The 25148-nt window shown below is 37.5% G+C and overlaps 1 protein-coding gene across 2 annotated transcripts in view; it reads left to right on the top strand.

Moving 5' to 3' along the window:
- The window catches only part of lama2 (laminin, alpha 2), a 558082-nt gene that overhangs the window by 491315 nt on the left and 41619 nt on the right, over window positions 1-25148 (top strand). For both annotated transcript variants that reach the window (XM_062033747.1, XM_062033746.1), the window contains 4 exons: window positions 8004-8155; window positions 13132-13308; window positions 16607-16799; window positions 17482-17550. In XM_062033747.1, coding sequence (XP_061889731.1) covers window positions 8004-8155; window positions 13132-13308; window positions 16607-16799; window positions 17482-17550 — 591 coding nt within the window. The remainder of the gene's footprint in view (window positions 1-8003; window positions 8156-13131; window positions 13309-16606; window positions 16800-17481; window positions 17551-25148) is intronic.

Consider the following 25148-nt stretch of genomic DNA (forward strand, 5'->3'; position numbering starts at 1 on the left):
CCTAATTACAGCAGACAGTAAAGCTTTATAATGTTTGTTGGCTATCATCAAGTCTGCAGTGAGTAGTAATCAGTGGGTTTTTTTTTTTTTTTAAAGCGAACATTGTGATGCGTTTTTTAAATTCATGCTTAAAATGAAAAAAAAACATGCACATTTTAAATTTTATTATAAGTGTACCTGTTACTACATTACATATATACTTACATCATGTATGTAAAACCTTAATGGAGGATGTTTTTGAGGGCTTTATAGGCTGAATAGAACGACTACCATAGGCTCCATTGTAAGCGGACTCCTAATCGCATTTATTCAATATTTAGAATGCATTAAAAGAATCCATCCTTGGTCATGTCTTTCATAATGATTGTGACTGATAGACAAAATTCCCCAAAAAAGTGCAGTTCCCCTTTAACACAATGAGTCTTCTTGCCAACACAGTAGTGATACCCCTCTTTACAGCATCATTACGATCAGGGGTTAAAATGAGTGACTTAGTTTTTTTCTGGCTAAACTACACTACCGTTCAAAAGTTTGGGGTCACATTGAAATGTCCTTATTTTTGAAGGAAAAGCACTGTACTTTTCAAGGAAGATAACTTTAAACTAGTCTTAACTTTAAAGAAATACACTCTATACATTGCTAATGTGGTAAATGACTATTCTAGCTGCAAATGTCTGGTTTTTGGTGCAATATCTACATAGGTGTATAGAGGCCCATTTCCAGCAACTATCACTCCAGTGTTCTAATGGTACAATGTGTTTGCTCATTGGCTCAGAAGGCTAATTGATGATTAAAAAACCCTTGTGCAATCATGTTCACACATCTGAAAACAGTTTAGCTCGTTACAGAAGCTACAAAACTGACCTTCCTTTGAGCAGATTGAGTTTCTGGAGCATCACATTTGTCTGGTCAATTAAACGCTCAAAATGGCCAGAAAAAGAGAACTTTCATCTGAAATTCGACAGTCTATACTTGTTCTTAGAAATGAAGGCTATTCCACAAAATTGTTTGGGTGACCCCAAACTTTTGAACGGTAGTGTATATCTTAATGTCTTTCAAACAAGCCCCTGATTGTCTGTATGCAAAGTGTACTAATGTTAAAAACCTGTGCGCAAAGTGTAAAATACTAACTCACACCTTTTCCCCGGCGCACTAACAATAGTGAAATAGTGTACATTTTTACACTCCAGCAAGAAGCACCTCCATCTCATTGTAGAGGAAATGTTTCTTTTTTGCTGTCTTGCTCATAATTCGTGGGTTTTCGTACTAGAGTGGGAACTCTAAATTAAATATGATTTCTTTATTTAAATGGGGGAGTGGACAGGAAGTGGCCAGCCACTTTAACATGTGCGCTCAATTCCAAGTTAATTGGGATGTACCGAAGAAATGTGCTTGGATTAACGCCTGCACGCACTTTAATACATCTGAATTTGTTTGTGTGTACAGCGTTTTCTGGATTTTTAGCATACACCCTTTTTAGGATGAATAGAATAGAATAGAATGGACTTTATTGTCATTATATTTGCATATAACGAGATTAAGGAGTCCAATTTAAGGTGCGGTAGTGGGAACAAATATGGGGTAAAAATAAATTACACAAGAGGTAATAAAGAAAAAACAACAACAATTGAAATAAACAGACTACTATCCAATAAAAATAATAAGCAATCCTGTACAATATACAAAACACTATAGAAATGCAGGCCCCAGGTGTGGATAATGTGTCTGGAAGCCGAGTTATGATGCCATCTAGTTGTAACAACAAGCTACCTTCACAGACACTCCTTTGAGAAATGTGTTTTCATGGAGGGCAGAGGTCTTCAGTAAAATGTCAAATAAGTTCAGGTTTAATGATTGAATAATTGAAGAAGGAATGGAATATGTGGAGGTTAAATGTTGGTCATATTTTTTGCAATGGAAACTTGAAAAGTAATCAGATTAGTTGATCATGTTTTCTTCATTCATTTATTTGATTACCAATATTTTGTCAGTTATCCTTATTTTGTCATTTTAAAGGCAATTCTTGTCATGTTTTAGTTGGATTTATTTATATGAGTAACAATCTTCTCCATTTAGACCAGGGGTCTCAAACATGCGGCCCGCGGGCCAATTGCGGCCCGCAAGACGTTATTGTGCGGCCCCCGCCTTAATATGACAGTTTAATGTTAGTGCGGCCCGCGAGTTTTGAATGAATGGCGCTTAACAGCGCTGTGTGCGGAGCTGATGGAATCTACCAATCACAGTGTGGTATAAGACTCGAGACAATATTGAGGGCGTGCCATGATGGCACTGCCTTTAGTATCCTCTATAAACCGTCAAGAGGACCTTTTTCTCCATACTAACAGCGTGCTTGCTCAGACACATGTTGTATGAGGCTTCTGCAGACACATGCAAGTTATTGCATACATTCTTGAGGAACAGCCACACATGTCTCACTGAGGGTGGTCATATTTTATTTTATTTATTTTTTAACACTGTTATAAATATGCGCCACACTGTGAACCCACACCAAACAAGAATGACAAACACATTTCGGGAGAACATCCGCACCTAAACACAACATAAACACAACAGAACAAATACCCAGAACCCTTTGCAGCCCTAACTTTTCCGGGCTACAAAAACACACCTCAACCTCCCCCCCATCTACCGAATTCGGAGGTCTCAAGGTTGGCAAGTAGGCATTGACGTCACTTGCGTGATGCAAGCAGAGAAACATTTTGCCGCTTTTCCACGACACCTGCACACGCTCTTCTTCCCTCCCTCCCTGCCTCCCTCGCTCACCCGCCTGCTCGCTCCCGCCCCCGCTGTAAACAGTCCGGGCGGGGAAGATGAGCGCTTTGATTGAGACTTTTATTAGTAGTAGTAGGTTGCACAATGAAGTACATATTCCGTACAATTGACCACTAAATGGTAACACCCAAATAAGTTTTTCAACTTGTTTAAGTTTGGGTCCACTTTTGGTTTGGTTTGATTGATTCATGATACAGATATATACTATCAGATATTCCAAAGCACTCCGCCGAAGGAGCGAGCGACAATACAAAAGTGTGGTGCACTGAACCCCAGCGCTGGGCGAATCAGACGTGTAACACCCGTTCAGGGCTAATTGTGCTACCGTAACTGTAAACTCCACGGCGAGCCGCCCCGCCCAGCCCCCTCCTATCCCTCCCCCCTCCCCCTCCCGTTGGCTCCAGACAGAGACGATTTTTGATGCAATATTTCTTTGTTGAGCACAAGGGGCACCCCGACGTGTCTTATTTCATTTCATTTTTATTTATCTCCTTCATTGATGTGCATCTTTGATCGATAGACAATTATACCTCAATTATTCAATTATACATTTACACACCAATGCCTGAGAAGGAGCAGGATGAAGAAAAATCTGATATTTTTCTGCCCCCTTCAACATAATACGTAGTCTTACTTAATGATATCATATAAACCAACAATTACATTCAAATATAACGAAAACAAACAAAAAAACACAAGATGTGCAAAACTTCATGATGTACAAACCGAACAAAAGAAGTAATATACACCTCAAGGGATGATACAAAACAAATACAAAACCAGGCAAAAAATAAGTAAAATAATAAATATAAAGCAAAATGTAAACACTTATGGCTGTCCATATGATTTTATTGTTCTGTCTTTATATATTTTTTCATTTGGAATATATTTTTACAATCTTCTATCTCATTGTAAAGAGAATTCCATAGTTTAACCCCCACCACATTTGTTTTAAAGTTGTCCTTGAATACTGATGTTGGAAATGACCTTTTCTTCTATGTTCTGTATTCTCAGAAGTGATGACAAACATTTTTTGTAAATTTGCTGGTGATGTTTTACTTTTAGCCTTAAACATGACACATAATGTCTATAACTTTACTAGCTCCTGTAATTTCAATAAACCGGAATTAATAAAAAATATGTTAGTGTGTCCTAAGTAATCTACTTTATGAATAATCCTTATAGCTCTTTTCTGTAGTTGATACAGAGAAAGTTGCAGTGCACAAGCAATACAATTTGAAACGTCATTATACAACTAGACATGCTGAGGAGTATGCAAAATACCAGGGAGATGAGAGAGTGAACCGGGTTGCAAATTTTAAAACCAGTCTACTGAGGCAACAAGATTTCGTCAAGAAAGCAAGCGAAAGGAGCGATGCAGCAGTCAAAGCTAGCTACATGGTGAGTGAGATGGTTGCTAGGGCGGGAAAGCCATTCAAAGAAGGTGAATTCATTAAAAAGTGCATGTTAGATTTTTTAAAAGAAATCTTTTCTTGCGGCCCAGCCTCACCCAGTTTCTGCATCCAGTAAATTGAGTTTGAGACCCCTGATTTAGACTAAGGGCCTGATTTACGTGTACAAAAACATGTGCAAATTTGATATTGCATGTCTAGCCAAGTCCTCCAGTGATAATGGTATGTGACAACAATATTTGTAAGGAAAGCAGTTTATTTGCTGTAATGGAGGTGATTATTATTAGCACAGAGGAGCGTATGGAGACACATACTGTAATTAGCTGTTAGCCACCTCTGACAGCCGGTGGGGCCAAAAAAAAGAAAGTATCAGCCAGAGGGGATCCTTTTTTATGTTATTGGCATTGAAAGGCATTAATCAGCATTGGCCACACATACTTTTACATGGAAACCGGGTGATATTGATCCGATCGATTGGCGCAACCCTAATTGTCGAAGCATTATTAACCTTGTCATTACCATACGGGAAATTGTCAAGCTTGTTTAAAACTAGCTTTATTCTCCTAATGTTTTAAAGCAATTATTTTTTTTACAGGAATGCTGCCTAAAAAGTTCTAAAGTTACATGAATTATATAAGCTGCTGGGAAGATGTCAAATATGAAAAGGCGGCAGAGTTAGTTGAGGTTTCATCATGCGTGTCAGTGTTTGACTTGACGGCGGAGTGTGTTCATGTGTCGTCCGCTCTCTGTGTAAATGTGTGCTTGACTTCATGCGTGGTAAAGTGCGCCTCTTTTTTCCTCATTGTGTGACACGCTGGTGTGTGCGCGCACGCCGAGCAGCACAGCGAAAGGCATGTTGTAGCTACACTTCGCTTCAATTTGTCCCCCGACCTCAAATTGAAATTCCATTTTCAAGTGGTAAATTGTCTCCCACTTCGCCCTGTGGCACACAGTGAATTAAAATTCAAATGAGCCTGACCTTGCACCGCTGCTCTTCACCACCTTTCTCTCTTCATCGCTCGCTCTCTCTTGCTGTTCTGCTCCCTGCCCTCTCATCTCGTCCCCCTATTATCCTCTCCTCAGTGTTCCTCTCATCTCTTGTTATCCTTGCCTCCCCGATCTACACTCCTCTTTCGCCTCCCCAATTTCTCTTTATATCCCCCACACTCATATCCACTCTCCCCTTTGCCTCCTCTATCAACCTCTTCTACCTGTTGTGTTGCTTCTTGACCTGCTGACTTTGTCCACGAGCATTCGCAGTCATTCTTCTCCACTTCACTTCTCCACGAATCAGGGTTCTTAGGGGTGCTTAAAAACCTTGAAAATGCTTGGATTTTAATGTTGTGTTTTCAAAGTTGGAAAAATGCTTGAATTTTGGGTGAAGTGCTTGTAAATGCTTGGAAATGTTCATCGTATTTCTCTGCAGTCTGACTCAATAGGCTAATTATAAAATGGAAAAAGATAAAATACGTTTCCTTAAAAATTATAATCTGTTGGCTTTGCACGAGCCCTTACATTAGGTTGTTGTCATGCCAGAGCCGTATATACGCCCCCGAGAGGACCGTGGTACATCGGTCCATCATGCCGGGAGGTTGTCGTTTTAATGAACATGATATATGCATGAATTATGATACAAAAAAACATCCATCCATCCATCCATTTTCTACCGCTTGTCCCTTTCGGGAAGGAAACAATAATATTATTTCTTGTAAGGAATGATAAAATTGCAAAAAGTTGTGTATTTCAAATAACATACTGTATCTCTTAGCATAAAGAATACAATACAGTTATTTATTTTTAACTCTGAAGTCTATTGTGAATAACAAGATAACCAAGCTAATACAGCAGAATAAAACAGGACATAATCACAAAGTTTAGACACCCCTGATCTAAAATATTAGAAGCTCTCAAAATAAAAATAAATATATTAAAAAAAAAGTTGATTAAAGAATAAAATAATACTAACGTTTTGAAAAATTACAACAACCATAATAAACACTTAAATGTGTAACTGAACATTGATATTTTTGTACTGGCAGATTTTCTGACACACGAGGTTATGCAGTTACACAATTGTATTATTATTATTATTTTATTCTGTTTTTCCAGGGTAAAAGACAGGAGTAAAAATGTAAGGAAAAAAGTGCCAAAAAATATGTATGTTATGAGAAAAAGCTGAAATGTTTCGAACTAATACTATTATGTTAGTCACCTATAATGCAAAGCTGACACAATATTTGTTTTTAGCATTTTTAAAAAAAATAAAATATAATGATACTCAGACTTTTCAGTATGCGGCCCTTGATAGAAAAAGTTTGGACCCCTTGAACTAATGTATCGATATTTTGATTTGAGATTCGATATTAGAGTGTAAAGATCTTGTATCGATATTTCCGTATCAAGCCGCACATCCCTACTATCCACAGTGTGAAGCCCTTTCTAAGATATCAAGTCTCCCCACCATTGCAGAAAAAAATCTAACTTTCTTCTAAATATCATTATCACTACAGGAAAAGGAATGGCTAAACATGCTAGGGATGTGAATCTTTGGGCACCTAAGGATTCGATCCGATTCCTGAGGTGACAATTTGATTCAGAATCCATTCTCGATTCAACACAATTCTCAATTCAAACCGATTCTCGTAATGTATTATTTGGTATAATAATTATAATGAAACTTTTTCAAAACAGGATACAGGTTAAAAAAAGCTCCTTTTTATTTATTTGTATTTATTTTTTTTATAGATTTTTGAAAATTTAGAATCTGGATGAATTAGAATTGCAATATTCGGATAAAAATCAAACATTTTGTGCACCCCACCAGTAGGACACACACACACAAACACCGAGCAGGACGACAGAAGAACGTAAAGTAAGATTGAATGATCCAGATGTCTATACTCTCGTTACCTAGTGTAGTATCAGTACATAAATAATACTAAAGTTATTAGATCGACATTTTCCTTTTTCTTGTTGTTATTTTTACAAAAAAATGTAGGTTTTTGTTTACAAACTGAGGGGATAAGTGTCGTGATACAGGACGACTTTAAGTGCGAAAACTAAATGATTTGTATAGAAGCCAAAAGTAATTTTTGCTTTTCTTTAGTTAATTTTTGTAGCGTGTGGAGCATTCAGCACCACATATTTAATACATCATCTTATTTACAACAATACTAGAACATTCTGAATTTATTAAGATAAGCTTTATAAAAAAGTGTTATTGTCTTTACTTTAAAACAGTTTCCGTTCTATAATCTACTTTCAACGTTTTAGATGGGGAGGCCAAAAATGTTGATTGGGACATTCCTAGTTATTACATTACACTTTACGTGAAACGAGTATGCAGCAGGCTTTAATTTAAACTTGACAATGTCCTTCTGCAAAAACACTAGTCAAAGATCTTCTACAAATACTGTATGTTGATTTTTGAAGACATACTGCAAATATCCTACTTAATTAAAGTCCCTTATCACAGCATTACTCTTTTTGTTTTTAAGAATCTAATACAAAACCCTGTCCAAAGATATATATTCTCTATATATCCTGCTTTTTTCCCCCAATGCTTCCATTTTATTAGATTGAGTGAAACATCTTCTCCACTCAGACCTTTTCACACAGCAATCTCATACAGATTGTCTCCTTAATTTGTGGTTAAGAGGTCAAGATCAAAGTCCTTCTCTCGTACCAGTTGGTGAAATTTCTCCATTTCATCTCCATCACGATCCTCTGAGAGTGTTGCATGCGCACAATCTTGGCTTAATCAACCTTTTATTTCCCCCCCCCCTCCTCCCCCCACAGCCCTACTTGTCGGTGATGCTGAACAAAGGCTCCCTGGAGGTTCTGGTGTTTACAGGCAGCCACAGTCTGCGTCGTGTCATTAGGCGGCCCGAGCAAGGCATCCTGAGTGACGGCAGAGAACACTCGCTGCGCATCGAGAGATTACCCGGAAGGTTAGTGAGTGAGGAGGTGAAGCGGATCTTACTCAGGTTGTTCTGGGGAAAAAGCCTTTGGCGACACCTGGGCGGGTATTGGATAAGTCAATTAATCGAACGATTAACGGAAATGAACTGGATAACTTTGCCAGATTGCCTCGATAATCGCCATGTGTATGCGTTGTTAGTCTTTAAATCGGTTTCAGCAGCTGCGGGGCATTTGTGCAACATGCACATAAACGGTAATAATAATAACCGCGGTAAAACTCCAGACGGTTAGTATTAAAGTATTAAATCAAAATGATCTAAAAACGGTGATTAATACCTACATGTTGATAAACATAGGATCAACTCGCTTGCAAGGTAGCGTAAATGCTATCATGAAAACCAGAGACATTAACGTCTTTCCCCATTTAGAAACGTCATACCCCAATCTAAACTTGTATGAATACTCGGTGTCAAAAAAATGTTTTTATTTTCGAATGAATTGCCATTATTTGTAACAATTCTTAATAGATTCAAAAATAGATTTTTTTAATTTTATTTTATTTTTGTATCTGTCCTGTTCAGACACTCATGCAAATCATATGTACAGATTTACTTTACATAAGAGAAATGTTGGATGCTTCTCTTGTTGCCTTATTTGTTTTTGACTTTATTAAAAGTTTGGGTAGAATTTTATTAAATAAAACCAGTTTTCTTTTAAGTAATATAAGAATGTGTCGGAGCTGTCTGTCTATTTTATGGAGGAATTTAATTAGTCACATAACTGGCACCCAATGTTATTAAAAAGTATAGATTTTGAATCGAGAATCGATTCGGAATCGAATAGTTACCCCCAAGAAACGAAACGAATCGTGTGGTGCCCAAAGATTCACAGCCCTAATAAACACATGACTGTCTAAACTACTGAGATACAGTATTCATTTTAAACATAAAGGCTGTGCTGTCTTTGCACAAAGTGTTGGATAAACTCCGCAGCGTCGCGTTGAAACAGATGGTGGTAATATGGCTAATATAAATAAAATATTATAAATAATAAGGCTCCTATGAAGCCAGAATAATATTTACTGTTTCCTCTGCCAAAAAAGTATATTGTGTCTATTTATTTTAGTTATTAATAAAATACAACTTGGTTAAAAGGTTTTAGTGTGTGTACAAGTACTTTTTGGTCACATTTTTTTATTTAGGCAGTTAATGAATTGTTTTGGTTGTGTATATTTAAGGGTCTTTCAACCCCTCCTAGACAGAGACAGAACCTATTTTCTTGCTTTTGGTTGTGATTGGGGCAGCACGGTGGACAGGGGTTAGTGCATGTGCCCCACAATACGAAGGTCCTGGGTTCGATCCCGGGGTCTTTTTGTGTGGAGTTTGCATGTTCTCCCTGTGACTGCGTGGGTTCCCTCCGGGTACTACGGCTTCCTCCCACCTCCAAAGACATGCACCTGGGGATAGGTTGATTGGCAACACTAAATTGGCCCTAGTGTGTGAATGTGAGTGTGAATGTTGTCTGTCTATCTGTGTTGGCCCTGTGATGAGGTGGCGACTTGTCCAGGGTGTACCCCGCCTTCCGCCCGAATGCAGTTGGGATAGGCTCCAGCACCCCCCACGACCTCGAGAGGGACAAGTGGTAGAAGATGGATGGTTGTGATTGTTATTCAATTGCAATGTTTTGCTCCCAGACAGAGTATATATTATTCTTATTTGTTGTGAATGTTGTCTGTCTATCTGTGTTGGCCCTGTGATGAGGTGGCGACTTGTCCAGGGTGTATCCCGCCTTCCGCCCGAATGCAGTTGGGATAGGCTCCAGCACCCCCCACGACCTCGAGAGGGACAAGTGGTAGAAGATGGATGGTTGTGATTGTTATTCAATTGCAATGTTTTGCTCCCAGACAGAGTATATATTATTCTTATTTGTTGTGAATGTTGTCTGTCTATCTGTGTTGGCCCTGTGATGAGGTGGCGACTTGTCCAGGGTGTACCCCGCCTTCCGCCCGAATGCAGCTGGGATAGGCTTGTCCCAAAAAGGGACAAGCGTTAGAAAATCCATCCATCCATCAATTTTCTACCGCTTATTCCCTAAGGGTATACTTGCATTATTATTATGCACTGTATCATTACATCAGTGGTTAATTTGGTCTTAATGTTGACAATAATACTGTTTATCGGCAATAGTTTGTAGGTCAATATATCGTCCAGCAAAAATTGGGATCGGCCAAGGCTTAAGCACCACTAATTTCCTTGTTTTAATGAACCTTTTGTGTCGTCGTTTCGTTTGGACACTGTAAATGGAAAGATAGCTGCAGTTTGCAGGGTTGCACTAAAACTACAAAACACCATTTTCACCAATCTTTGTAGAGAATCCATTACATTGTGGTGAGAATCTGGATAAAGAGCCTCAGATGAGAATATATTTTTACACCTTGAGTCACTGTCAGTCATACTCGATGAACCACCAGTTTACTAATGCAATAGATGGACAAACACAAATAGTATAGTAGTAGTAGTAGTTTATTTCAGACGATTTAAAAACAAAACATAATAAAAAGAAGAAAATATATAACAATACAGTTAAGTACAGATATAGAAGCAAATACTTTACAATGAAAACACTTAAACAAATGAAAACAATACATCATTATTAGGTTTTCATACCCAAAAAGGAGTGGGAAGAACATATTTACTCCATCTTTTTCATACATTTTTGACCCAACTATCTTGTCATTATCATACATACAGTCTTTAATTTACTGGTCCTATTTTGAGATATTATTGATCATCTTTATCCTAAGTATAAAATTGTTTTAGCATAAACAACATACATGCGTGTTGGGGCTGGGCAATATGGCTGAAAACGTTATCATGATATAATTGTTTTGAATCGGTCAATATCGATTACTATTGATTTTTCTATGACCTATTAAAAAATAAGGACCAGGATAAAAATATACTGAATGTAAACATTTGTATTTAAAAGGTAACCTTCCTATGATTAGTAATCCCCTAAACTATCAATGCAGAAAGAAAAGCACATGTCAACACAAGCATGGAAAGCAGTCAATGTAAACAAAATTCTAAAATCACATTGAACTTAATAATAACCTCTTAAAATGAAGGTGCGAAAATAAGGAAAATGTAAGAGAACTATATTCTGGACTATAAAACGTGACGGTATACAAGCCGCACCCACTGAATTTTGGAAGAAAAAAATATTTTCCCATAAATTAGCCGCACCGTTTTATAAGCTGCAGGGTTCAAAGCGTAGGAAAAAGTTGCAGTTTTCTCTGCAGGGTTAGTGCCTGGAAGTTACGGCATGTTTTAAATGGTGAGGTAACATTAGCCTTGGTGCAGACGAGCACCTTCCATAATTTATTAATTATCCATTCATCCATTTTCTACCGCTTGTCCCGTTCAGAGTCACAGGGTTGCTGGAGCCTTATAATTAATTGGTCTGAATACGGTCCAATTTTTTAAAATACAAAATCTGTCGAGGTGACTTCCTCTTTTATCCACAATTTCTTTACTTTCTGCAGCACTCATTTTTTACTTTCTCTTCACAAGAATCAACCGGGAGACAACAAGATGGCGCAACCAAACCATACATATAGAAGCACAGCACTAGTGACGATAACGCCAACAAATAATAGATAAATAATACAATAAATAAATAATGGTGTAACGCCACATATAGAAACTCAAAAGCGTCTTCATGTTGTACGTATATTCCGTATTTTGAGATTGAATTTAATCTTTTAAATTATAACCCTCTTCCTGCTAAGTGAATACTTTTTGAACGTTTCCCAGCAGTGAGTAGTTTTTTTGCTTTGTATGTAATTTGTGCTGTTTGTTGTTCCACTCTATCTTTAAATTGTAGTTTAGTTTTTCAGTGACAACATAGGTGACTGTTTATGTGGTCATATGTAATGGTGACCTAAGTTTGAACTTTTGTTTTTAGCATATTGAACACAGACTGCATAGGCAGGCTACACATTAGACACTCATACACTTTGTCAATAAATGGTCAAGACCGAGATAAAATCAAACATAATCCCTATGGTCGTGCACAGTGCAGGGAAGATATTCAACCTAATTTGTAGGGGTATCTTGATCTGATATTGCAAAAAAAAAAAGGATCGGCTTGCGTCTAAATTGACCGATATAAAGTCCAATACAACCCGTCAGTTGTGCAAAGCTGGAAAGCCAGTTAACATCGAAATGTGCTCATAAACTCACAAGGTTAGTCCTTTATTTTATTTGAATCAAGTCATTTACAAAAGGTAAACACGGAGGAGCTAGCAGATACACAACAGCTAAGCACACAATAGCACACAAGCTAAACATATGTAATAAGTGTTCTAAATTGAAAAATATTGCAAAACATGTGTCAAATAATTATAGTTGCATATTACTTGCACATACAAAGTCTCCAAGGCAGAAGCGCACTGGAGATAATCCAGTAACAAACGTGTCCGCATCATTCAATTTACTACGTAATGAGCTTGTCCTAAATATTTATTGTGGCCGCTAGGTTTCTCAACAAAAAAAAAAGCCACTCCACTTCAATTTAAAGTCGGCCTAAGTCCGTTCCACCAAATAAGTTAGTGTTTCTCATACCTATCTGTTTGAGTGTGATTTGATTCTAACAGTCTACACGACAAAATAATGAAAGTATGTATTATTTGTGATGATATATCGAATCAGTATCGGTATCGGAAGTAAAAAAAAACTTGTTACGGGACACCCATACTAATTTGTAAATAGTCGTGTTGTTTTAACCAACTTTGTTAATGAAATGTTCTTTTAAACCACCATTTAAGAGACATGTTTTTGTTAATTATTCGTTGTTTTTTTATCTATTATTTTTTAATCCCACGGAAAGTTTCCAATTGTGAAAAATGTCCATACTTTTGCAACCCTAGCGGAGGCTGACTTGAATGTTCCCCTTTACCTGACTTTCTTTTCACTTATTCTTTGTTTTTTTTCGCTTTGATCAGATCCTTCGCAGTTCAGGTGGATGAGGAGGCGAAGAGGGAGGCGGCGCTTCCCAGCGACCAGCCAATCAGCTTGCAGCGTCTGTTCCTGGGTGGCATTCCAGCTGAGGTGGAGCAGACGTCCAACAGGGCTAACGTCCCGTTCCAGGGATGCATATGGAACCTGATGGTCAACAATGTGTAAGTTGTGGTATTTTTTTACTAGCATAAATGTGTGCGACCTCAAAAAGGACAAAAATCAGACTTTTATTACTATTTCAGAAATTCACATTTGTGCAAAAACCACATTGTCAAGTTTTTTTTTTTCATTCTGACGTTCCTTAATGTTCATTGAGGCCCAGTTGATGGCATCGCTTTGCTTCATGATTGATCCTAAGATGTTCGCCTCGGTCTTTTCCGCATCCAACTCCCCCGGGGCGGCCTTCGTCACGATGACGACGATAAAGCCACCGTCTCTTTGCGCCCGCGCTGCTGTAATATAATGGAGCTGTCGGACAGCATAAACATATTCATGACTTTCATTGTGCCTGATTGTCCATCTCTCACCTCACTTCACCCCTATTAACCCGACGCCTGGCATCGTGATGTCTTCGCTGTTCCCACACCCGTCCTCAGGGGTATTTGTCTGTGTATTTTATGTATTGCAATCAAGCACCCATGTAGATGTAATGTGTGTTATCCTTTGCGGAATAATATATGTATTCATTTTGCAGATATATTCGACATGAATGTGAACTGCTTTTTTTATGGCGCATAAATAGTGTTGTGAGCACGTGCCAAAGCTGCAAATACATACAGGAGATGATCATGTTTGTTTACAGCATGGGTGTCCAAACGTTTTCCGCTGAAAAATCATTTTGATACTTTTCATTTTGAAAACCAATAATATACGGATTTTATTTACAGGAAAAAAAAAACATCCTGTACCTCAGCTTTATTTTCTTACTGTCAAACATTTCAATTGTTTGCTATTGCATTACACCAGTTTGCTCTTTTAATCCACTTTTTATATATAGTTTTTTTAGATAGTATCTTTAGTATATGCTACGGGTTGTTAAAAAAAAAAGTAGCTGCACTTTGGAAACTCAATACACTGTATATTTAATTTTATTTTATTTTAATTGTATTTTTTTGTATTTATTTGTATTTTATGTACTGTATATATAACTAATTGTCCACTTTTATATATGTTGTTTTAGCAATACTTATCTAACTAGAATGTATTCATCAGCACGTTTGTCTAAATTTTCACCAATATTGCATGGATTTGTCTTTGGTCCATTAGGTTTACTAAAAAAAAGTTGTTGTACTTTTCTGTAATCCTCCCAATTGAGTGAGTCCTATTCACTGTTTTCAGTAGAAAACATTCTTAACACTAAAAGGCAGGGGTGTCCAAACGTTTTGACTTGGCATTGGGCTAAAAAAAATTGGCCATGGGCCAAAAGTAACTAAACATATACAGCCTATATATATAATATTAATTTAATGCATATACAATTAATATAACTGGATATTGATGATTGATGATGTGTGAAAGTTTGACTCCTACCTTGTTTTACTTCTGTGATGACCTTCTTAAAGTTTTGTAATCAATCAGAAATATTAAGCAGATAAAATGCACCAAACATGGATAAGTGTGTGGAGAGGGTTTTGCATTTTTCCAATCATACATTGTAATAGACTTAAATCAATGTAATTTTGAATGTTTTATGGTGTTTGGACATTTTTTTAAATAATATCCACAAAGTTCAATGACCATGTCTGTTGACTGTTTGTGTTGGTTGGATTTTTTTTGCACCATGAGTAGGGAAGGCTGTTTGAATTTTGTCATATAAGTAAATGCTGGGCTTTTTTTTACTTCGATGCACAATTCATAGTCATTAATCTGTTTTACTCACATTGTCCAGAAAGTGGCGGAAAAGGTGCTGCAATCAGATAATTAAAATTAAAGTAAAAACACCTCACGGGTCAGATTCTCTATGAAACTCATGACGTCTTGCGGGCCAAACTGAAGACGCCGGCGGGCCGCACTTGGCGCCCGGGCCGTAGTTTGAACATCTTTACTATAAGTTATTACATTATTTTATTACAATAGGTTGGTCATGATCTAAAGGCATACATCCATCCATCCATTTTTAAACCGCTTGTCCCGTTCGGGGTCGCGGGGGGTGCTGGAGCTGCATCTCAGCTGCATCCGGGTGGAAGCAATCGTTTGTAAAACAGTATTTGTGTCCATTTGGCTGTTTACAAAATTTTGCATGACACAATTTGTCTACTCCCATGTTGATAGAATTAAAAACTTTAAAATGATCCATCTAAGGCACACCTATTACAGATAAAAATCTACTGTATGTTTAATTTAATTTTGATTAATTACAACGGTATGGGACGGTATAGCTCGGTTGGTAGAGCGGCCGTGCCAGCAACTTGAGGGTTGCAGGTTCGATCCCCGCTTCCGCCATCCTAGTCACTGCCGTTGTGTCCTTGGGCAAGACACTTTACCCACCTGCTCCCAGTGCCACCCACACTGGTTTAAATGTAACTTAGATATTGGGTTTCACAATGTAAAGCGCTTTGAGTCACTTGAGAAAAAGCGCTATATAAATGTAATTCACTTCACTTCACTTCACAACATAACTATGAACAAATTGCTATTAAATAGTTGACCGATTTAATATATAATATATTAGCATAGCAATGTTGGATTACATTGAGACTTTTTAGAATATTATGAATATTAAAATTGTGTGTAATTTATAAATTGTGTAATGATAAGTGTGACTAGTAGATGGCAGTCATACACAAGAGATATGTGTGGACTGCAGAATGACGCCTGTTCAATAAATGATGCAAGCAAGTACCCGTAAACAAGCAAGACCAAAACTTTGATGTTTCAATGAGAATATAGAACATTACACACGCCGCTCAAAAATCTAGTAAAATGTTTTAGTACAACTTTGGTAAGCTGTTAAGCCACACCGCTTGATGGAACGCGCAGCGTTATGGCTACCGCAGTCACACTTCAACATACGGGTATTATTATGGTGTGTGTGCATAAGGACCCCAAAATGGCACATATTATCTGGCGTTTTGGTCTGCAATATTATACAAAACCAACTTTTCTGACCTATTGGTTCCTCCTGATGTGGATTTAGGACCCGCATAAGTCCCCAAAAATGTGTACTCGTGCGCCATTGTAGTCAGATGATGTAGTCAATAAACTCCTTCTTTTTCGCTATTTTCCTGTTGTGGGGCATTCGTCCTCTGCGTACAGTTCTAACTTATATCTGTCGGTAGACTAACTGTGGAAGTGCTAAAAACTACCGGTACAACAAAGAAGATGCTGTCAAAGTGGAGGCACTTAGTGTGTTACATTGTGGTTGTCTCAAACTCTAAGTCTTCTTTATAATATCTCACTAAAACATGTCTGTTTATATATTTTAAATGATCCTAAAACCTCACTGCTTATCTCGCTCAGCCTCTCAGACTTCTCCCGGGCCGTGTCTTTCGACAATGCTGAAATCGGACAGTGTCCCAACTTGGCCCCGTCCCTTCTCCCACCTTACCCGCCAGACGAGGCTGAGACGTCGGAGAAGGAAGGCGAGTTGTCCAAACAGGAACTCCCTGCACCGACTGCCGGGCCCGCTCCGTCACCTCCTGGACTTCCTGCCGTGAGTTGATCCTCATTCCTGTTCAGTGAAAGAACTAAATGTGTTTTGCTCCTGGGATCCCCGCTATCTCTCGTCCTGGCTGGTCCACCATTGTGTCACTTATCCAGTTAAAAAAAAAAAATCCCACACCACAAACGTGAACATATGTGCTCCTCGCCCTCACACGCCCAGTTTCAGCGAGATGTAATGCCGCCTCGGCCTTGCCGTGTTAGCTTAGCGCTCCATCACGCCGCGCTCGTGCAGCCCATTAACTGTTCTTTATTGTCCCTTTAGCCTTGAGCCACTAAACTCCATCTCTGGCAACCTGTCGTGCGGGTGTGAAGTCATGGTGATGTGCAAGCTAACTGTGCATGCCAGTGCTGTGCTTTATGGGCCTGCAGGAGCCAAACCAGACTCCACAAGAAGGAAATGTAGACACCAAGCTTGCAGATTACGAGACAGTTGCCATGTAAACACTGGACAGTTTTAGTACTGAAAACTAAAACACATATTTCCGTTTAATATTAAATATCTGCATATATTGTATTATTATGAGAGAAAATCAAACATTTAATTTGAGGCTTGAACTGCATTGCACGATAACCAGCTTCGCTTTGGCTGCTGCTGATTGAACGTCGGCTTCTGATGTGCTTCTCCAACTCTTGCTTTTATCTCCTCCTTCCCACTTCCTAATGACTGACAGGAGGCCACGCCCCCTGTTGTACCTGCTGCCACGCCCACTGCTGCTGCAGCCCCGCCCACTGCTGACACGGTATAGCCTCTCACACACTGTCCACCTCGCACACAAAAAAACAAAGCCAAACTTCAACTTTAATGCATAATATTAATTAATTTTAAGATTTGGCACGGTAGGTAAGGTTGTATTTTTGCCTAATTCTTGTGAGAATCCTGTGTGTGACCGAAGCTTTAAGCCTTAATGCTTAAGCTTTCTACTGGACTCTAATAGAATGCTTTAAATTGTTTTCCATTGAGGCCCCTATACTTTAAAAATGTAAATGATGCGAGGAGCCTCCTTGATTGTTTTTAATACGTGCGATTAATCACATTAATTACAGATTAATCACAAAATGTATTTTGAGTGTGCATGCTTCTGTCCCTGAAAGGCAGTGCAAAGATGAGTGCCAAAATATTATTTTTAGGGCTGTCAATTTATTAATTAATTTTGTATTATAATAAGCACATTTTGGAATTTGCATTGATCGTGATTAATCACAGGTGATGACTTGTTTGCATAGTTAAAATTAGCTTAAAAAAAGACCCCAATATGTGTACACAAATGCAAATGTATTTTCAGAATGTCATCCAGGAAGGTTTTTAAATGTTTTACTTGAATGCATGTCATTAATTTGCACAAAACTTGGCAACTGTTTTATATAAAGTTCTTTCAGGTTGTGTTTTGGAGTTAAACTTGCCAGCGAGCACACCAGTCGGAGTCTCCTCATTAATTTTTATACACAAGTATTCATTAATCTGATCACTGATCCTGGGTCAGAAAATCCTTTTTTTTTCATGTTTTTCCTATTAATTTCAGTTTACAAAAAAATTATTTTTAAGGTAAAAACACTTTTACGCTCAAAATAAATTGCATGATTAATATAAGCGTGTTCATGATTAATGCAAACATTTTTGGGATTATTCACATGAATTACCTTATTAATTTTGACAGCCCTAATTTTGACATTCTGAAAATTACCCCGCATTTGTGTCCAAATATTGTGGTCTTTTTAAGGAGAATTTAAATAATGCAAGGATGTAATTCACTTTGATTAATCACGATTAAACAAAATTCCAAAGCGTGATTAATCAGGTTAAATCAGGGGCCCCCAAAATACGGCCTGCGGGCCAGATCCGGCCCCCCAGCATCCAAAATCCGGCCCACGGGAAGTTCCAAGTTAACAAAAAAGTGTTTTAATTTTTTATTTATTTTATTTTATTTTTTATTTTTTATTTTATCTTTCCTTTCCAATCCATTTTATACCGCTTGTTACTCTCGGTGTCTCCTAGCCGCTCAGGCAAATCATATTGTCTAAAAATGAATTTTCCCATCGATAACGTGACAATGTTAAATGTTGATGAACATCAATGTTAATTGATGTTAAATGACAAAACGGATTAACTCGCTGGAATATAAAGACAATATATATATATATATATATATATATATATATATATATATATATATATATATATATATATATATATATATATATATATATGTATATGTATATATATATATATATATATATATATATATATATATATATATATATATATATATATATATATTTATGTATATATATATATATATATATATATATATTTATGTATATATATATATATATATATATATATATATATATATATATATATATATATATATATATATATATATATATATACACAGTATATATATATATATATATCCTGATTATAACTTTATCAATTGTATAAACCCTAATTCACAGAACATGGTCCACCATTTACTTTGATACATTTTACTAATTTAATTTATATATATATATATATATATATATATATATATATATATATATATATATATATATATATATATATATATATATATATATATATATATATATATACAGCCCGGCCCCCGGCTAAATTTTTTTAACTCAATGCGGCCCCCGAGTCAAAAAGTTTGGGGACCCCTGGGTTAAATAAATGACGTGTTTGACAGCATTTTTTTTATTTGGTGTAAAAGGCTTTAACAAAAAGAAAAGAACATTGTGTTCTAACTAGTTATTAGTATCAACATTTAAACTTTTTCTCTTTACCATGTTTTTGTTTTGTGGATTTTCATTTCTTAAAGGGGAACTGCACTTTTTTGGGAATTTTGCATCATTCCCAATCCTTATGTGAGACAAGAACGTATATGTTTTTTTTAATGCATTCTAAGTCGTAAATGAACACTTGCAAAAGTCGAGTAACAATGAAACCAATGGGAGTCGCTCTATTCTGCCTATAAAGCGCTCTAAAAACCTCTATAAACGTTTTATAGACACAGTTTAAGTCTATATGTAATATAGTAACATTCATAATATGTCATATTTACGTATTTTGGTTCTTTTAAGCATACGGTGGCGTATTAATTTCGCAGCCGCATTACAACGTTTGCTTTTCCCTTCAACAACAACACTACTCATCATGGCAGACTTCATAAGAAATCAGTATGACTACTTTGGTACAAATGATGATCCAGAACTTTATAATTTTGAGCCTGAATATACGGAGGATGAGTTACAAGTTTTAGAAACTGATTGCTAAATAGATCCAGCTTTAGTGAAACACTAAGCATCATGTAGCAGTATTTGTAGGTGCTAAACAAGAAATATAAACTACAAACATAATAAAACAATCACTTACTGTACAATGTCTGCTCTCACTGGGATGCAGATTGGTGAGAAGTTTGCATCTTCCCGTTTAGATGAAGAATGAATTATAATCCTCACAAAGGGTTAAAAAAAAGCTTGCTGCAAAACGAGCGTCTTTCATGTCATTCTCACCATCTCCTGGTGTAAGTTAAATGTCAAAGTTCACCAAGTTCTCGATTTATGTCCACAACCTTCTACTATCCAGGTGAGAGGCATGATTTATAATCTATAATTAACTTTCACCAACTCAGAGGCGATGCAGCAGCTCACCGGCTCAATATATCAATATAGCAGCACGAGCTAGTTAGTTCTCTTTGATCATGGCGCAACTAAAAATAGTTTGTCTGCATTAGCGCTTATAACAACAATATCACTAATACTTGATGTTAATAGAGTATTGTTGGCGGTTTTTGAATGTTTTAAAAGGGCTTTACGGGCAGAAAAAAAAAGTACTGCCATTAGCTACATTGTTTTTTACTTAAAATGCATTGGGGCGGTACTTAAAATGCATTGGGGCGGTATAGCTCGGTTGGTAGAACGGCCATACCAGCAACTTGAGGGTTGCAGGTTCGATCCCTGCTTCCGCCATCCTAGTCACTGCCGTTGTGTTCTTGGGCAAGACACTTTACCCACCTGCTCTCAGTGCCACCCACACTGGTTTAAATGTAACTTAGATATTGGGTTTCACAATGTAAAGCACTTTGAGTCACTTGAGAAAAAGCGCTATATAAATGTAATTCACTTCACAATTCACATTAAAAGAAGATCACATATGTTCTTGTCCTACGTAGGGATTGTGAATGATATGCAAAATTCTGCCAGAAATGCAAACCAATAAATACAAGCCACCCCGGTCTAATAATAAAGAACAATTATTTTTTTATTATTCTTTTTGCTTTTGATTAAAAGAGGTCGTATTGTATTCGGGGTCGTCACCATTTAAATCTAGTCGTGAATAATAATTGGCCTATTGTAGTTACTGCTTCCTTTGCATGCGCAGTGCAAACGTGCTTTTTCACCTGGTGACTGACGAGCTTCACCTGAGCAGGTGTTGAGTCAAGTCGAGTCGGACTAAAAGAAACATGCTTGTTCTTTTTTTTTTGTTGTTGTTCTCAGCTGCTTGCATGCAGGGAAGGTGGATCTCAGCGTGTAGATATTTAAAGATAAACAGGAATCACCAGGACAACTGTGGATATTAAAATCATCTCACATGTTAGACCAGGGGTGTCCAAACTTCGGGTCTTCAATTTGGCCTGCGAGACCTCATGAGTTTCATAAGGAATCTTACCCACAGGGACATTACATTCATTTTGATGTTGGTACTATGATGCCATCTAGTGGACAACATGGTAATTCAGGTCCATTACCTTTAATTAAGCTCTGAAAAGAAATTTGTGCAGCATTTACTTATACGCTCAATGCAAACAACCTTCCCGAGTCATGGCGCAAACCAAAAAAATAAATGCAACCACTACAAAAAGTCAACACACATGGTCACCTGCTCACTGAACTTGGTGGACATGATAAAAAACGTCCATGCACCATAAAACATCAAATCCATTACAAAGCATAATGGGTAAAATGCAAAACACTCTTCACACTTATCCATGCTTGATATTTCTGATTGATTACAAAACTAAGGAGGTTGTCACAGAAGTAAACAAGGTAGTCAAATTTTTACATTATAATAACTACAAAACCCAATACCAGTGAAGTTGGCATGTTGTGTAAATCGTAAAAAAAACAAAAAACAGAATACAATGATTTGCAAATCCTTTTCAACTTATATTCAATTGAATAGACAAGATATTTAATGTTCGAACTGAGAAACGTCTTTTTTTATTGCAAATAATCATTAACTTAGAATTTAATGGCAGCAACACATTGCAAAAAAGTTGGCACAGGGGCATTTTTACCACTGTGTTACATGGCCTCCTGCTGGCCCCACTATGGACTGAACTCTCACACTATTATGTTAGATCCACTATGGACTGAACTCTCACACTATTATGTTAGATCCACTATGGACTGAACTCTCACACTATTATGTTAGATCCACTATGGACTGAACTCTCACACTATTATGTTAGATCCACTATGGACTGAACTCTCACAATATTATGTTAGATCCACTATGTACTGAACTTTCACACTATTATGTTAGATCCACTATGTACTGAACTTTCACACTATTATGTTAGATCCACTATGTACTGAACTTTCACACTATTATGTTAGATCCACTATGGACTGGACTCTCACTATTATGTTAGATCCACTATGGACTGAACTCTCACACTATTATGTTAGATCCACTATGGACTGAACTCTCACAATATTATGTTAGATCCACTATGTACTGAACTTTCACACTATTATGTTAGATCCACTATGTACTGAACTTTCACACTATTATGTTAGATCCACTATGTACTGAACTTTCACACTATTATGTTAGATCCACTATGGACTGAACTTTCACACTATTATGTTAGATCCACTATGTACTGAACTTTCACACTATTATGTTAGATCCACTATGTACTGAACTTTCACACTATTATGTTAGATCCACTATGTACTGAACTTTCACACTATAATGTTAGATCCACTATGGACTGGACTCTCACAATATTATGCTAGATCCACTATGGACTGAACTTTGTGGGGCGGTATAGCTCGGTTGGTAGAGCGGCCGTGCCAGCAACTTGAGGGTTGCAGGTTCGATCCCCGCTTCCGCCATCCTAGTCACTGCCGTTGTGTCCTTGGGCAAGACACTTTACCCACCTGCTCCCAGTGCCACCCACACTGGTTTGAATGTAACTTAGATATTGGGTTTCACTATGTAAAGCGCTTTGAGTCACTTGAGAAAAAGCGCTATATAAATGTAATTCACTTCACTTCACTTCAACTTTCACACTATTATGTTAGCTCCACTATGGACTGAACTGTCACACTATTATGTTAGATCCACTATGTACTGAACTTTCACACTATTATGTTAGATCCACTATGGACTGGACTTTCACACTATTATGTTAGATCCACTATGGACTGGACTCTCACAATATTATGCTAGATCCACTATGTACTGAACTTTCACACTATTATGTTAGATCCACTATGGACTGGACTCTCACAATATTATGTTAGATCCACTATGTACTGAACTTTCACACTATTATGTTAGATCCACTATGTACTGAACTTTCACACTATTATGTTAGATCCACTATGTACTGAACTTTCACACTATTATGTTAGATCCACTATGGACTGGACTCTCACAATATTATGCTAGATCCACTATGGACTGGACTCTCACAATATTATGTTAGATCCACTATGGACTGGACTCTCACAATATTATGCTAGATCCACTATGTACTGAACTTTCACACTATTATGTTAGATCCACTATGGACTGAACTTTCACAATATTATGTTAGATCCACTATGGACTGGACTCTCACACTATTATGTTAGATCCACTATGGACTGGACTCTCACACTATTATGTTAGATCCACTATGGACTGGACTCTCACAATATTATGCTAGATCCACTATGTACTGAACTTTCACACTATTATGTTAGATCCACTATGGACTGAACTTTCACAATATTATGTTAGATCCACTATGGACTGGACTCTCACACTATTATGTTAGATCCACTATGGACTGGACTCTCACACTATTATGTTAGATCCACTATGGACTGGACTCTCACAATATTATGATAGATCCACTCGACGTTCATTGCACCGGTCGCCAGGGGGTGTCCCCACATCTGCGGTCCCTTCCAAGGTTTCTCATTGTCATCCCATTGGGTTGAGTTTTTTCTTGCCCTGATGTAAGATCTGAGCCGAGGATGTTGTTGTGGCTTGTGCAGCCCTTTGAGACACTCGTGATTTAGGGCTATATAAGTAAACTTTGATTGATAGATTGAGGTTGCTTGGATGGCAACATATGTTGCTCCAAACCTCTTTGTACCTTTCAACATTAATGGTGCCTTCACAGATGTGTAAGTTACCCATGCTTTGGGCACTAATACACCCCCATACCATCACAGCTGCTGGCTTTTCAACTTTGTGGCTAGAACAGTCCAGATGGTTCTTCTCCTCTTTGGTCCAGAGGACACGACGTCCACAGTTTCCAAAAACAATTTGAAATGTTGACTCGTCAGACCACAGAACACTTTTCCACTTTACATCAGTCCATCTTAGATGAGCTCGGGCCCAGCAAATCCGGCTGCGTTTCTGGGTGTTGTTGATAAGTGGCTTTCGCTTCGCATAGTAGAGTTTTAACTTACACTTACAGATGTAGCGACAAACTGTAGTTACTGACAGTGGTTTTCTGAAGTGTTCCTGAGCCCGTGTGGTGATGTCCTTTACACACTGATGTCGCTTTTTGATGCAGTATCGCCAGAGGGATCGAAGATTGCGGGCCTTGCCGCTTACGTTCTCCAGATTCTCTGAACCTTTTGATGATAAATTCCTTGCAATAGCTTGTTGAGAAATGTTGTTCTTAAACTGTTTGACAATTTGCTCACGCATTTGGTCATAAAGTGGTGACCCTCGCCCCATCCTTGTTTGTGAATGACTGAGCATTCCATGGAAGCTGCTTTTATACCCAATCATGGCACCCACCTGTTCCCAATTAGCCTGTTCACCTGTGGGATGTTTCAAATAAGTGTTTGATGAGCATTTCTCAACTTTCTCAGTCTTTTTTGCCACTTGTGCCAGCTTTTTTGAAACATGTTGCAGGCTTTAAATTCCAAATGAGCTAATATTTGCAAAAAATAACAAAGTTTACCAGTTCGAACGTTAAAGGCCTACTGAAATGATTTTTTTTTTATTTAAACGGGAATAGCAGATCCATTCTATGTGTCATACTTGATCATTTTGCGATATTGCCATATTTTTGCTGAAAGGATTTAGTAGAGAAAATCGACG

This window comes from Entelurus aequoreus, linkage group LG23, assembly GCF_033978785.1.
Source record: "Entelurus aequoreus isolate RoL-2023_Sb linkage group LG23, RoL_Eaeq_v1.1, whole genome shotgun sequence".
NCBI lineage: Eukaryota > Metazoa > Chordata > Actinopteri > Syngnathiformes > Syngnathidae > Entelurus > Entelurus aequoreus.